Genomic DNA, 17041 nt, shown 5'->3' with positions numbered 1-17041 from the left:
CATTGTAAATAGCAGAATTGGGGTCCAGAACCGTTGTACAATTGTAACTAGTCCGCGGGCCAAGGAATATAGCCTCTACAGAAAACGGCTTTCGCTATCACATAGGCAACAAAACTCCACATACAATATAACAACAGTTTTCGATATCTGCACAACAGTTAAGTATCAACAGTCGAAGTGAAAAGTCCGGCAACACGATCCCGTTCAGTTGCGAAACATGCATTCGTTTTCAATATGCATTTACCTCGTAAACAATAACGTTTGCCTTAAATAAAGCTATAGTAAATCAATTCCAGTGTTAACTATTTCAGTTCCTTGTACTTCGTGAATCGTGTTGAATACAAACGTGCTTTTATCAAAGAAACATGCGTTTCGACAGACCCCATTGTTATCGCAAATATGTGTAAACTTCGCCAGTGCATAGACGTAAAGAACTTAAAACAAAAAGGAATCTGCAAATTTTTTTCCCATCCGCAAAAAATTGGCATTTAATTTATGCATTAGTATACGGTAGGACGAATAAATGGGATGAAAAAATTAAATTTCATAGTTTCATCCTTAATTGGCTAAATTAAGAATGGAACTATTTGAAATTTCTTCGAAATCGTCTATTTCTTTGCGAAGGATGTTAACATAGGGACATAAGACAGGGGTGTGTCTAACAACTTATAATATTCAACTTTCCGACTGTCATGTCAGTTGTGCAGTATCGTATACAAAGTTATTTCAAAATGTATTGTTGGGATCGAAATCATCGGGAGATAAATTAAACGTACTGTTACATGCTAGTTTAATTAGTGATTAGATAACAGGCATGCCACAGTCTTTATCTCTATTATAAGTTATAGCAGATTTTACGTTGCAATTAGGGTTGCCAGGCCAGAACTGATAGAGTCGGACATATTAAGGAGTTTCGATTGATTGTAATGTAAAAATAATCTGTGTTCGGCTTTTTTTATTTTGTCTGACTTGGCCTTAGATTTTACTTGTACTTCATTAGAAATTAAAAAGATTTATAATGAAAATAAAAAGACTTGATTTTATAAACTATTTGTTTTGTCTAATATAATATCCGGTTTTTAAGCCCAAATGTCCGGCCGAACTGTCTGTTCGGATTTAAGGTTTTTCGACCTGGCAACCCCGGTTGCTATGGTTGTGGAATAATCTTGTATGTCCCCCCTGTCAATAGCAGTGTCAGCGTGTCTCTCGCAGAGGCCGGTCGTGATCGCGGGGGCTCCTAAGTTCAATCGATCCAATGCTTAACGAAACAATGTCTAGACTCACCTTGCACAATTAAACAATAGAGTATCTGACAAAGAACTGTTTAATCTATCATACAGATGTCCAAAAAATATTAAAAACGTATTTTTAATTTTATCTCGTAAACAAAAATTGGGGGGTACACAGTGATTTAAAATCTCGTGTGACGTCACTTACCAGTACCCTTTTCACCAGCAAGTGAGGTCCCCACTCATATACATCTCATCACGTTAAGTTCCTTTAATCTTCTTTACTATTTAATGATGTGATAAATTGAAAAATACGTTTTCAATATTTTTTGGGAATCTGTCTGACGGACTAAACATATTTATATTATTAGATTTAGTCAAATACCCCATTCAAAACAGTAACGTATATATCTTCTTTTTATAATTTGACTAATATATTATGTATATATCTTATCAACAATGTATTATTATAACAAAATCGATAGCTATTAATATTTGTAAATTCAACAACACTTTAGACGATGTCTCGGTAAGCGGGTCGCTGTCGCGGCATTGGCTCGACTGAATCTTGTACAATTTGTACTTACATTAATATATTTACAAGTTACACCCTATCGCTCGCCCGAAGATGAACGGAAAATGATTATGTTAACCAGTTAGTACGGTGACCTACCTAATGATACAGTGGTAGCATGCGTGTGTGCGTATACACACTACACATACGTGATCACAGCCTTCAGAGTTGTAAGTAAAATATCAAGACGCACACTGACCCGAAACGTTACATATATAACACGAATTATGTTACATTTAAGTATAATTATTGAATCTTTTATTATTTATTGACTTTTATTATTTCAATCGTAAAATAATTTTACGTCCCTTTTATATATCTCAGTCTAGTGTGACACGGCATTGTTAACAGGATAAACTATACACGGCGGGTGTTACAACCAAGGAATGGGTTAGACACGCGCGCGGGACACTGCGCGCACGCTACGCATGCCAGGCACGCTAGGTACGCGCGCAGGCCGCTGTTGTGCTCGCGTGTCGTGTAAACAAAACGTGTTGTGCGTAAATAGGATTACAATTGTGCAAATTTTGCGCGAATTTAAAATAATCTTCGGGCTTTCGACCGTAAAACTATAATAACACCGAAATATCGGAATAAACAATAAACGTTGCATTACTCTAATTATTTATACTATTTAGATTTCGAGACACAGTCTCTATTGCTATCTAAAATAATTAGCGAGTCGACGAGCGCCTGGCCTGCGCCGGGGCGCCGGGCGCTCCGATCTCATCGTGTGGCGCCCGGCTCACGAAACAACAACAATCCTCCATAAAAATATAACTTACAAAACATCGACTGTGTCCTCATTACATACAAAAACGTCCAATGTTACACCAATTAAAAATTACATTTCAACTACTTATTGCTTAGATATAAATTAAAAATCAAACTTGCAAATTGTACAATTATAAATTGTTATTATTATTAATTATTATTTATTGGGAAAATATTTTAGTCTTATAATTAATTTAGAATTAAGTCGGCCTCGGGCCCTGCGGCCCCGGCCCGCGCCGGCCTCGCGCGGCCCCACACACAGGATGACTATCATTTGAGCCAATTATTGCGTTTTATGATTGCAGTCAATGTGAGATCTCCTCGCACACAAACATTAGGCCGTGCCGACTGCACCAATCACGTCACACTACAGATCTCTTACTCTTAATATATTGAATTGAGCAGTATACGGACGCACGGACGCACAAATTGACTATAACCCTGTAGTAACTACGGAACCTAATTAACAAGTTATTAATTTTTTTTCTCTTTCTAGGGGCATATAAGATAAAAGCATTACTTTATTAAAGTCTCCACAAAATTGTATAACTTACTATAATGCTATTCATTTTTTTTTTAATTCTTCAATTAAAAAGATAATAATTTAGTTTCTTATCATCTCTTAGTCTAGGAAATAATTCAACATATAATATATATAAGACAACAGAACGTATGTAACGCGATTATGTTTTGCTATTCACTGTATAGATATACTCTCCACATATATTGTAATCAATTCCCGAATGCAAACTGTTGCATCTGATCAACGAAGCTGTCTGTCCAGCGGTGGGCAAGCGGCCCAGCGCGCAGCGGCGCTCGCGTGGATACGACATCACAATAATGTATCTATGTAACAATCATTATGATTCACAAACAGAACTTTTGTAAACTGATAACCGTGCAAACGTAATATCTTAAAATATATTAAACTCAACAATACAATAGAGTCACAGCACGTGTGTGTGACGTCAGCCGCGTCAGTACTAGTGCGGGCTGCGTACCCATTTTAAGTGTTCCGGAGGTGGCTGTGAGGAGACCCGCACACGCGACCAAATCTAGGTGCATTTATAAGTGATCTGGTCCCGAACACGGGAACCATTATTACAAGTGTAAACTGTCGACTTAGTCTGGCAACTTCCATGTATCCAAGCGATTTGAAAAGAGCTGATGATTGCGGTATAGACTTGTTTTCTTGGTTGAACGCATATATTCAATAGGTCAAATTGAAATGGGTACAGCAAACCTCGGCACCATACAGGGTACTTATGCATTTTTTTTTTCATAAATTATGCCATAAAATGTTGACTAAAGAACTATGTATGTTTAAATTTACGCCGTGACTTATAGACTAGTTTCGTTTATAGCTAATCACATCGATTTAGAACATTTGTTGTGTGGTAGTGTAGGTGGCACGGAGCCCATGACACAAGAAGTTGGCGGCGGCCTTCAGGGGCGCCCGCGCTGCGCGCCCCCAGCGTCAGACGTTGCCGGGGGCAGGGAAGCGGGGCGGGGGCAGGGGGGGCGCGCGCGTCGCCTCCGCCCCAGCCGACGACTGCTCCGATACTGCAAGCCACATCGCTCATGTCACACGCAACGACAACAGCCCCAACACAAGACAACATATCACAAGCGCTGGCAAGGATTGATGTTTGTTCTGGGTGGGGATCGAACCCACGACCTCCGGTATAGTAGTCAGGGTCACTAACCACTAGACCAACGTTGACAGACTTGCTATTTCCATTTGAGCGATGCAATCAGAGACAGCGCTCGTACTCATTAAACTTGTCCAAGCGGGATGACCTAATAACTAATACATAGCCTTACTATGAGTTACTAAAGCAAGGTTTCTAGCTAATGCATATAGGGTTGTTTTTATCCTGGACATGACGAACATTTCCTCTCACTGATTTGTCGGCAGAAATGATGTCATTTTATTATCACGCTGTGAATTGAGGACTGCCTGTATTGTGGCAATCATTTCGCCAGAGAACATCGTTTATAATATTAAAGAATACGTACAGAGATTGTCATATAAACCTGCTTTAGAAACTCATCTAGTTTCTGGTCATATTCAAATCAAGAAATCATTTGCTCTACTTTGTAAATGCATAAAAACTCTCAACTACAAAATATTCTCATTAAGTTTCAAATATTGCAATCTTATTTCATAATATATGTCATGGTAGCTATAATTGTAATCAAATCTAACTTTGTTTTAATTTGGACATGAATGAGCAACTAAAACGTCAATTTTGAGACACCTTACTCAAAATCTTATACACTAAAAGTGTTTGTAATAACGTCAAAAGCAAATACACGAAGTACTTCAGAATGTATGTATTTCAGGATAGTCTCGTTCTGAAATGAATGTATAGACAGATGACAGTAAACGTTGAGAAGCAAGTATGATAGAATCGTTTGGAAATCGTGGAAGATACATAAATGTGCGAATGATGCCCACAGGAAAAGAAAGAAAAAATCATAAAACCTATTTTAAGTAGTCCTAACCATTTTTCTTGTTGTTGCCTCGGTATATTGATGAAATTTTACGAAACCGAAGGAAAAGGCTCTGCTGACTACCTTCTAGAATTACCTTCTTACTAAGTTATAAGAAGATTTCGAATATGACGTTGCTATGATCAAAGATTTTATTAATTTTAACCAAATTCGACCATATCCTTTACCTGATTTCTGAGAGACTAACAAATATCGAACCTTACTAAAAAGTGGCGTTTATAATATTAGTATGACTTCTGCCCCTATAGTTCCTCTACTGATCATTCTCCCCAACCTGACTGAAAATTCTTTTCGACTTCATTCTCTAAGGAAGAAAGTCCATTTTCCCTTCTTCTATTCGTCAAGGCCTCGCTATAGTTCCTCACCTATCGCATCTAGAGGGACAGTGTATGTTGCCTAGTGACGTGTGGGCATCGCGGATGGGGTGCGGTGTAAGCGGTGTACTCACGCGAGTCGTGTTTCTCGTCGGCGGGCGCGGGCGGCGGCGGCGGCGGCAGCTGCTGCTCCAGCGCGTTCACGCAGTTCAGCATGCTGCCGTACAGGCGGCTGTCACGAAAACTGTCCCTGCACACACTCTCCAATCATCCCCGCTCACGGCACCAGGCACAAGCCGGCTGGGGCTCTCGTGCGCACACAATTTTGAACTACATATCTATGTGGTTAGATTCTAGTTTGGGACGCGCTGCTTTTTCGTGTCGTTTTTTTTTAATTCGATCGTGGATTTTAATGACTTTTTTGCCAAGCCAGAAGTCAGTTAGTTCAGTTGATCGTAATTACAATTTGCATTACTATTGTAACAAAGTCATAACTTTATATCGTGATTGAAATGTTTTTCGAGAATAATATAGTTCATTTTCCTCCAGCAAATATACTTAGTTTACAACAAGTTTAACTTGTCCGATCAATTGACGTCAAGTGTCTACTCTATTGGTATTAAGTTTTCATGTATATGCTAAACTACCAACAGTGACAGAGCCGACATCGCCAGTTGCGGCGTTTCATTTGATTGTGTCCCGGGGGTGTAGGTTCGAGACGTGTCCGTCCCGGCGGCGCGAGCCCGCTCTCCTATCGATTATCCATTTACAATATTACCTACGCCAATGATTCGCATTTATTCTTCAATACAAGTTTATTTTTTATCTTTGTATCTACATTCCAAAATGTATATTTCAAGAACTATAGTCGTTTTTTATTCAGTGTTCGTTTCCAAATTCCTTTAAGTTGGGTTGCAATGAATTCGGTTTCCTTTCAAAATAGTTTGCGGTTAAAGTGTTATGTACAAATGACGAACAAACATCGTGTGCAACGCGTGCTAATGAATGCCCAGCTCCTGTCTGGTTTCGTGCTGTGTCGTGATCATAAGGAAAACCATGTGTCTCGTCGGTGGAGACACAGTCAGTGCCAAACGTTATCAAAGTGTGAGCCCGGGGGACGGGCGAGGCTTACCTTCCGTTCGAATTCCGGAACAATGCCAAAATCTCTTCAAAGGTCTTATTTTTTGTTTCAGGAACTTTTTTATACGTAAATATCCAAAAAATTGCAAGGAATACACTAAAAGGCAGGAATGTATAGTTTTCCAGTAGTGCCTGCAAAATAAACACAATTAATATTAAATGGGCGGTTAGAGGACGGCGCCATTAATATTTAATGAACGATGTTCACCAAAACCTAAGGAGCAGATAATCTGCTTCGGCGGGGATTACGTCGACACTCGACTTCGTTATTACTTGATTGGAATCAATATTGACGGCAAATATGACTGACCGTAATTATAAGATCAGCTCGCCTGTATCAATATTAATTAACGGATCGCAATTCGTAACGCACACAGCGTGGGCGGCACGCACACATGGACCTACCTTCATGCTAGGAAAGCCAATTCCGACAACGAAATTGGCCATCCAATTAACTAATACGGCGATAGCCATGGCGCTGGGGCGCGGGCCCTGCGAGAACAGCTCGGCCGTGATGAGCCAGGGGATGGAGCCGGGGCCCACCGCGAAGAACACCACGAAGCTGAGCGTCGACACCACCGACAGGTAGCTCATCCAGTCGATCATCTCCTGCACATAGCCGAAGAACTCCTATCAGGGGATAGCAAAGGAGTCCTTTCCCGTCGCCGACCGGAATGAAATAAATCACAAACATAAATGCACATCACACACGCGTCTGTCTGTGTGTCCGTCGAGCTCCCGCGATGCGTGGAGTCTGACTCAGTACTGAGTGCTGTAGCGGAGTGTAGTCCATCTATCGTATGTACTGCGAATGCTGGTGATAAGTGCCATCCTGCTTTTGAGCAGTTTTCAGTGATTATAAACTTCGCTTCATTTAAAACGCGTGCGCTGAGCTCCCCGTGAACTTTCGCCACAATTTGGTGGTCAACAAAATAAGTGTTTAGTGCTTTGTGAGTGATGTTCCTAACATTTATATTTGACAATTTATTCCCATTAGTATTTACAATGCTTTCCTACCGAGAGTCCGGTTTCGGAAACAGGAAAGTCGCAGAGGTGGGAGGGGCTAGCGAAGCGACGCGTGCGTATGTCTCGATGGTTGTCAGACACTCTCGCGGGTCACGGGGCGAGGCCGCAGACTCGAGTCGGCGACGACGACCTGAGGGGCCCGCGCTAGTGTCCGAGACCGTCGCTGACATATGCACACGATGAAGCAAATGACAGTGTGTGAGAAATAAACCAGGGATTAAACATGTGGTGCATGCATAAGTGTTGTCTAAGTAAATGATTTCATTGTGATTGTTCATCTACATGTTACTGTTACCAATATAGAGTTTTTTGTATGTCCATATGTACGCTTCATAATTAACAATAATCACTAACATTGCTTTCATGAGAGTCATTTGTTTAGCAAGTTAGGATGCCACTGTAATGGTGTTTGTAAACCAATAATTAGATAATTTATCATTTGAATATTCGTTAAGTATAATGTTTTAGTATGTTTTGTGTTTTAAACCGAAATGAACCAATAAAAATAATTTGAAGGTTAAATCATCAATTTAATAAATTGATTTGGAAGAGATCGAGCAACCAATTGGGGGTATGAGATAAAATATAAGTACAGATGAGGTATTGATAGTGAAGTACAGACAGAGACAGTACGTGGAAAAAGCGATGAGGAAGCGTGCGAAAGCGATTTCAAACGTATTCCTTTCGTTTAGAGTAGGGACAGGCGTTCGACAGAGTAAAGCACGGATTCTTGAAGAATAAGAAGCGGCGTCCCTCAAGGAATACGTTTAGGGCCTGCACTTCAGATCGAAATACAGACCCGACTTATTCTAAACACATCTAAATTACAATTTAACGTAACTTAATTAATGTTAGTAATCCAAGAGTAATTTTGTAAGTTTCCACTTTCACATATCTCCTCAATTTATCTCGATTGAACAATGAATTGCTCATCTTGTCACACAACGCGCAAATAGTAATAACTGCATTCGTAATAGCGTTCTTGGATCCAATATGTTCGTCGGGAAACAATTATTCGTCGGTTCTAACTTCCTGGCATCGCTCGGGAAGACAAACAATGAGGATATCGTCTGCCCGGGCACCGAGCATCGCATCGGTAGCAATGCGTCGATGACAGACGTCATTTCCTCCCTTACCTCCACACGAGTACAATTAGCGACGAAACAATGTTTACAACACATTCATAATCTAAAACCAATATATAACATTTAAGATCTCAATTTTTGAAGTGAAAACTTCTTTAGCGGCATTGTATTTTTTTTTTGTAATGAGTAAAAACTGTTAAACTCGCGTCAGGACACGTGACCTGATCGAAAAAGCGTAAGACGAAAACTTCTTTAGCACAATACTGCATCTATAGCGAAATAAATACGTATTGTATTCTACCACATAAATTATAGTAATTTAGTATCTAGTGATAATTAAATCAAATCGTGCAAAATTATTCCCTAACCATTCCAGAATATCAAAAATGCACAAGGTTAATATTCAAGTTTTCATTTCTGCCGGCACTCCCGGAGTGCAACCTGTGGTTTTTTTATTGTGTATTTTATTGTGTATTTTATTGTCAAAGTTAACTATATTTGAGAATTGCTCGAGGAATTGTAAACAAAGTTTCGATCGCGGATTGCACGAGCCAGTATAATATAAGACACACCTTTATGAGGAATGAAATGGTGATGAATATGGAGAAGATGAACATCCCGCCGAGGCCGTAGAGGTGCAGCGTCCGCCGCCCGGTGCGGTCCATGAGGGGCAGCGAGACGAGCGTCATTCCCACCATGATGGCCCCGATGCCCATCGTCGCGAACTTTGCCGACTCGTCCGTCAGACCAGATGAAGTGAACAGCGAAGTGGAGTAGTAGAACACCTGGTTAACAATAAATACTCCTTAATTAATGGACTACTAAAGTCTTCCTCATCAGGGATTAAAGACTGTCGCAGTTTGAGAAAGTGGTCTCAGAAGTTTTTCTCAATTTTGTTTTAAACGATTCCCGCACGAAATAATTTAATGCTTTTTCACAAAAATTAAAGTCGCGGCGAGTTGAAATCATGAAGACGTCACTTGGCTATCCGTGCTGCACTTTTTAAATTACCCGAGCATTCGAGTTATGATTTCTAATAGACTTAAAAGTGACGCTTGTAAAATGTTTATCAACAATCAATGGTTCAAGATGAAAGGTTGTTGAATCTATACTGATGCTATTTTTCAATTTCACAATTTTTAATATCGTTTTCTTGTTTGTATGTTTGTTTGTCGATAAGCTAGCAGGCTGAAATTTTCAGGATAGCTTCAAACCCGATAACAATGCAATTTACAACTATAGTAACGGCTTCACCAATTCCGATAAAAATTAATTGGAGTGACATTTAAAAACGTAGGTATTTAGATTTTTTAAATCTATTCTCTTAGGGTCTTTAGTTTTGTTAGAATTTCGCTGGTCGTACGAAAACCACTCTGCTTACGAATGCTTGTGGGTAACTCACCGCGTTGATGCCGCTGAGTTGCTGCGACAGTTGCATGACCACGCCGATGAGCAGCGGCGCCCGCAGCGTCGGCGAGCACAGCAACTCGCGCATTGATATCGAAGCCTCCGCCTGCTGCGCGCGCTCCTCCGCCCGCATCTCCTCTATGTCTTCCTCCACCTAGATAAAGACCAATTTATAGTACGCCAAACTGAGAAACTGAATCTTCATCAAGGAAAATTTGGTATCTGTAAAATCGGTTTACTGATGATAATAGGGATGATGACTGGGTATAAAAAGAAAAAATCTCATTAGTCCTTCAGTTACATAATTGAAAAGTATGAGACACATATTTTTTCCCTTTTCAGAAAAACTAGAATTGACAAAGATTAACTGCTTTCAAGTTTAGGAGAGGGGGCTTGTGACGTAACGATAGAGTAAAATTTATACTCAATCGTGACGTCACGAGTAAGTTTCATTCACTGTAATTTGGTCAATTTATGTTTGCGGGACAAATAAAAAAATACGTATCCATTATTATACAAAAAACTACAAGACGGACACTGCAAAAAAAATTGTCGTCATCCCTATTGAACGTGACGTCATAAGTAAGTACTGATGGAATGGTTGCATTGAAAAAATAAATGTCAATAGGACGCCTCCGAGCGAGGTAACGCCCACTTTTTTTTGTGCGTGTAGCCCGCTCCATTGAATTATAAGAAGTAGTCACGTAAAATAAAAAACAATTTCGCATTCCTAAAGATTTCTTAAGCAAGTTTAAGGGTTCTGAAAATTATAAGAACGGTTTGTAAAAAAGATGAATTAGTCTCAAGAGAATAAATTAAACAATAAATATAATCACAACCACGATTTTTTTTATAAACGCGTTTCAATTTCAATCTGGTACAATTCTAATATACAACAAATGTGTAGTATTCACCGCTTATTTTTTTTTATATAAAAATAAAAATAAACTCGATGAGAAAATAAAAAATTGAATTCCTCTTCAATCAATACCAAGCGGGAGACAAAAAAGAAATAGCTGTCTAAGCTACAACAACACAAGTTGAGCGACCACAAGTTAAGCTACGGTTGATACGGTCTGTCCGTGGATGGTCGACCATCTACGTCACATCGAGTTCCTCCGCGTTTCGGAAGGGATGTAAAATTGTTTTGACCTGGCTGTCAGCTAGAAGGTCTGACAACCAGTCTAACTAAGGGGTATCGTGTTACCCAGGTAACTGGGTTGAGGAAGTCAGATAGGCAGTCGCACCCTATAAAACTTTGATTTTTAGCAGCGTCCAGTTAGACCGGAAGCCGATCCCAGCATAGTTGTTAAAAGGATTGGATGGAAGAAGCTATTTTTTCTTTATCTCCCTCTTACTATACTTGTCTATAAAGAAAGATAAAGATCATACCTGGTTGCTGGCTCTTAGTCTCCGCAGCGCTCGGCGCGCCTCCTCCTCCCATTGGCGTGTGATGAGCAGGTAGCGAGGTGACTCGGGGCACGCCGGCAGCAGCAACAGCTGCAGGATCGCCGGGCAGATCGCCAGCCCTAACCGACAACAAGACATTTGAATAAACAGGGATGGCAATTGGTCTGCCAAGTCAATGGCTTGAGACCCAGCACAAATCAATACCTTTGATATTAGGTTGTTATTCACCGCACGGCAAGAAGAAATGGAAATTTGAACACCAATGTTAAAAGCGCATGACAGATTTTTTTCAGTGAAACCGTGATATGCGAAAGTTGCAAAACGTTATTTTACAAGTAAAATGTCGTCATAACATTTAGGTAGTTATTTTTCTATAAGTCTTAGGAATCTCCTCCTAAATGAAATCGGTTAAAAAACACACAAGAACACTATAATTTGAAATCCAAATACAATACATTTAGCTGCAAATATATGTTTTATTTCATTTCAAATCTGATAATTCTAATTATCTAACACACCATCTCTTCAAAAATAAACGTTTTTTTTAAACGGCTCCCACTTTAAGGAGTTTAATTTTTGTGTCGTGAGGGTTTCTCAAACATTGAAGGTACATGCTCAAAGACACAAAGACTCGGAACAAATGCTTGTCCCGCGAACCGACTCATATCAACCACTTGGTGATCTGAACTATCCGTGCATTTCCGTGTTTACCTAAACTGTCTCATGGAAACCAGAACAATTCCATTTTACAGACCCGGAATTTCTCTTGTATAGACAAACAATTTAAATTATTGCGTCAACCGAAACTAGGGAATGTGCTTTTAGTATAATTCATTTAACATGAGCGGGTGTGACACAAACTCTTCATTCATTCGGATGCAGCCCAGTTTGAAAGTGCGCATTCAAGGTAACACCCGGCAATCTAAGGGCGCCTTCATATTCAAGGTTACTTCGAGAAATATTCCAGTTGCGGTGCTGTTGACGGCGATGGTATAATAATATCACTTTTTAATCTCCGACGCAAAAAAAAGGTGTTAGAAGTTTGACGTGTCTATCTGAAGCATCATACCTCCCAAAAGGATAAAGCGATTTCGATTTTGTTTTCTGTTAAAGGTGAATTATGTGCGAGTGTTTGAGGACAATATGTTTGATAGATTTACTACTACTTGCTTGAAAGATTATATTGTGCTGGGTTTTTAAATTTTATTTTAATCCACAATGTATTGCAACTGGCAGGAGATTTGGATACCAAATATTCAAAACCGGAATCCCAATCCCCTAGAATCAATTAAACGTGATAAAAACTTACAATTCTTTACTATTATGGAAAAAAATATAATAACAGAGCAAAGTTGACAAACATTTTTTCTTCACGCGTGTGTCGCACCACAGTTGAACTACAGTCGCGCGTCATCAGCCTTCCCAAGCCCCCAGTTTGCACGCAGCCTTAGCTCTCGCCTCGCGTCTCTATGAGTTTCGCTATTCATGTTTAATTAACTCATGCAGATCTAGTTTCAAGGTTCACGGCTGTTTAGACTCCATTTTGCCATCATAACATTTGCGAGTCGCTCTTGAATTTTGCTGCATGTTAATTGTTTGCTGTTAACTGTTCTGAATGCTTTGTGTGATGTACTGAACTGTTTTTGTTTGGACTAACTAGTTGTATGATTTTGAAATAGTATGAAAAACGTCAACAGAATCTAGATACGCGTTTATTTGGGTGTTTGAAAAGGTTGACAATGGCTGTTACTCTTATACGCAAAGACCACTGAACGGATTTAGACGAAACTTGGTAAACTGATAGTTTGTAATCTGGATTAACACATAGGATAATTTTTATGAGAATTTTATGTTCTCGTGGGATCGTTTTCGATCGAAATTAATAAACGACTGTTATATTTCAATCTTATTAATTATTTTGATACACATTAAGCTGGTGGACCTTTTTTAAGTATGTTAACAAATAGTGTGTACTATGTAACACTGCATTATATCACAGGTTAAGCTACGCTTGATACGGTCCGTGGATTGGTGACCATCTACGTCATAACGACATCTCCGTGGTTCGGAAAGCGAATTTAATTGTGGGTTTCAACCTAATTTCTACATCATTGACAGTAAGTCAGATACCATAAAGTCTGATAATCAGTCTTACTAAGGGGTATCGTGTTGGCCAGGTAACTGGGTCGAGGAGGTCAGATAGGTAGTCGCTCCTTGTACAACACTGGTACTTCGTACTGGTACTCCGATTCGACTGGACGCCGACCAAAACATACTTGGGACCAGACTAGGCTGATCACGTCACGTTTGGGAATGACATTTTAAGTCGACAAGGGACGTGAATTTAAATTACTAACTTTAATACAATGGTTTGCTTCGTGAGGTTATATTAAAATATCAATTTAAAAATGAGACTGATTTGTATAAGGAAAGTCGTTATAGAGAAATAGGATCGTAAAGAGACAAAAGTATTTTAAAATTAGGCTAAGAATATAATTATGGTTACCCGGATAGACGAGTGGACAAGATCACCACGTCAAAACTGTGACGTCTAGCGGGATCGATTTCAGTTCAGTTTCGAATTTAAAGCATTAGTGAGATCTACGAATGCTTGTTCTGAGTCTAGGTGTCTTTGTGTTGTCTTGATTATTTGTAACATTTCCACCGATCAAGTATTAAACGGGAGACGGTTTAATAAAAAAGGAAAAAATATTGTATTTGGGCAACCGAATAGATTACCAGCACATTCCAAAGAACGATTAATTTACTTTATTTTAAAGTATTTTAATTACAAAAAACCTATATCAGGTTTACGGAACGTTTTGACATATTTCAAAAATAATAATTTCGAATAATTTTACAAAATTTCTACACCTTAGTGGCATGACCTCTAAGCAAAACTGATTTCTATGAAGGTTATGTAAACTAAATAAAATCAAGGTAATACCGATCAAATATATTTTTATAACATGCACTTGACTTAGTTAGCAACGGATAAGAAGACAGTCTAACTTAACTTATCTATTAAAAACAATAAAAAATTCAAGAGTCCATCAGTTTTAAAGTGAATACATAAGCTACATACGCACGGGAGATACCTCAGTACATAGTGCACAGGACTGACCTAGAAAACAGGATTATTCGCGTTGGCCAATCAAAACGCAGTGTAACCATGTAACACGAAACGAAGAGAACGGAACAATATTGTTATAACATAACAATAGGTTTCAGTGAATTTGAGAGGTTTGAAGGTGTTTTCAGGAAGGCGTTGTGCAGTGGCCGTGCTATTGGCCGCCGGTTGCACCAATCACACACATCTTCGATAACACGCCAATGGCGGAACGATAGGTAATCGCTTTACAGAGTTTCAGCGTGCGCTGTTAGACGGGCGTGCACTCCGATCTAAAATACAAATTATTTCGACCTGAATTTCGTGCGAGCGTATTTTAGTTGACACTGATTCAACATAGTTTTGTGTTTTAACGTTATGTAGAGTTTTTATGCCTTGTTTATTCATTAATTCCATTGATAAAGGTAAGTTTTGATTATTTTTGCGTTTATGCGAGTGGGGTATCAAATGAAAGGGCATGACGAGTGTAATACAAAGCGTTGATTTATATCTTTATCCGATCAAGTATTTATTAAATATGTAGAGTGGGCAAAAATAGTCGGCTTTTTTACCAGGAGTGTCTCGAAAAGTTATACCGGCTAAAGTTTTGAATCCATGTAATATGCAAGATGTTATCAAATGGATCTGACAAACGGTGAAGGAAAATATCGCGAGGAAACCTGAATCCGATATAGTGGAATCTGAAATCATCAACTTAAAGGGAGCTAGCGTGGTGATCAATGCTCAAACCTTCGTTGTATGGTAAAGGTCTATGCCCAGCAGTGGTACGTTTATAAGTTGATAGCTTTCAGGCAATATACCCGGTCCATTATCAAGGCGTGCACGGGGACACAGGTCCAACATGCAGAGGCCTTGTTGAGAGCTTTAAACTAATATGTATTGGGGAATCTACCAGAGATAATCCGGCATTAGTTGCAAATACATGATCCTATTTAAAATAACGTGATTAGTTAGATAAACATACTTTAAATGAAAGTTCCTTTTGAAAAAGGCAAATTTATTCATGTCTTTTTCGGACAAGCGTTTGGTTCATTTATTCTTTGTTGGTGGACTTACCGAGTAGGATAGGCCATCCCTCGTCAGTGCCGAGGATCTGTTCGATGCCCAGGACCTGGGAGAGGAGCAGCCCCACGGTGACGGCCAGCTGGTTGACGGTGCCGAGCCCGCCGCGCAGGTTCAGCGGCGCGATCTCCGATATGTACATTGGCACTAGTGACGTGTTCAGTCCTGGGACACAAAATCTAAATATTAACTTGATGCACTAAAAAACTTTGCAAAAAAATTAAATTTCTTGAGTTCTAAGTTCCATGTTCTTGTAGTTAATTGTATGCACTTTAAATTAACTCGAAACCCGCTCTTAAGATCTAGTTTAGAAGCTCAGAATATAAAAAGAATCAATAAAATTGGTTCATTCAATTAAATTTATGAGATAATGCCTTTTCGTGTAGTAGGTAAACCAATTAACTTTATAAATACACAAAAAATAAAACAATCAAAGCTGACAAACATTTTTCTTATCCCTTAAAAACTTAACAAAAATATCTCAAAACCCATATCAAAAACTATCAAATAAAATATTTTGTAAACAAGAATTAACTCATTACTATTGCAACCGCTACCTGACATAATTAACATAAAAAAAAAAACAAAAATTTCGCTATTCACCAATATACCTAGCAATTAAACCGACAATAATTGTGTATATATTGCTGTGTTATCGCTATTACATATACATAGATCGACACACGGCTACCTGTTGCACGTCTATGTCTTTTACACCGGACGATACAGAATGCATTCGAACGAAATTAGGTCACATCCAGGTCGCCTATACAAACAACTTCAACGAGCGCGTTTGTACCTATCGGGAATAATTTTGTTTAAAAAAAAATTAGGGACCTACCGCCAACTCTTAAAGACTTTTGTGGGAGCGAGTCGAAATGATATTTTTATCTCGCTTCCACAAGTTAAGCTTTAAGAGTTAGCAGTAGGCCCCTAATTTTTTTTTAAGTTTCTTACACCGTTATTCTTCTAATATATAAAATCCCCGTGTCACGATGTTAGTTACCGTACTCCTCCGAAACGGTTCGACCGATTTTTATGAAATTTTGTATACATATTGGGTAGGTCTGAGAATAGAACAACATCTATTTTTCATACCCCTAAGTGATAAGGGTTGCTCACACTAAAAAAATATATTTTATTTTTTAAACGAAATTGTTTGTTTTTATTTTTTTTATAATGTAGCATTAAAAATACATACAACTAGGAAAAAAATATATTCGGCAAATCTACGTTTGCTGGGTCAGCTAGTAAATTATATAATTTTCTTATAATAACTATCGTGAGACTGATTCATTATTAAATGATGCAACGGTTTACTCACGCGTATTTATCGGGGTAGCCCGACTAGTTTCGGACCCAACCGGAGTCCT

General features: G+C 38.9%; 1 protein-coding gene across 6 annotated transcripts in view; it reads right to left on the bottom strand.

Moving 5' to 3' along the window:
- Positions 1 to 6: 6 nt before the first annotated feature.
- Positions 7 to 17041, bottom strand: part of LOC113503686 (glucose transporter type 1) — a 65146-nt gene continuing 48111 nt past the window's right edge. For 5 of the 6 annotated variants that reach the window (XM_026885740.1, XM_026885744.1, XM_026885742.1 and 2 more), the window contains 8 exons: positions 15663 to 15833; positions 11459 to 11595; positions 10062 to 10220; positions 9232 to 9444; positions 6954 to 7178; positions 6541 to 6680; positions 5543 to 5658; positions 7 to 4140 (listed from right to left, as the gene is read on the bottom strand). In XM_026885740.1, coding sequence (XP_026741541.1) covers positions 4055 to 4140; positions 5543 to 5658; positions 6541 to 6680; positions 6954 to 7178; positions 9232 to 9444; positions 10062 to 10220; positions 11459 to 11595; positions 15663 to 15833 — 1247 coding nt within the window. In that variant the 3' untranslated portion in view covers positions 7 to 4054. The remainder of the gene's footprint in view (positions 4141 to 5542; positions 5659 to 6540; positions 6681 to 6953; positions 7179 to 9231; positions 9445 to 10061; positions 10221 to 11458; positions 11596 to 15662; positions 15834 to 17041) is intronic. The other variant, XM_026885743.1, reaches the window with a different exon arrangement.

Source organism: Trichoplusia ni, chromosome 20 (assembly GCF_003590095.1).
Source record: "Trichoplusia ni isolate ovarian cell line Hi5 chromosome 20, tn1, whole genome shotgun sequence".
Lineage (NCBI taxonomy): Eukaryota > Metazoa > Arthropoda > Insecta > Lepidoptera > Noctuidae > Trichoplusia > Trichoplusia ni.
The sequence above is the reverse complement of the archived record's forward strand: the minus strand, read 5'-3'. Positions and strand labels throughout refer to the sequence as shown.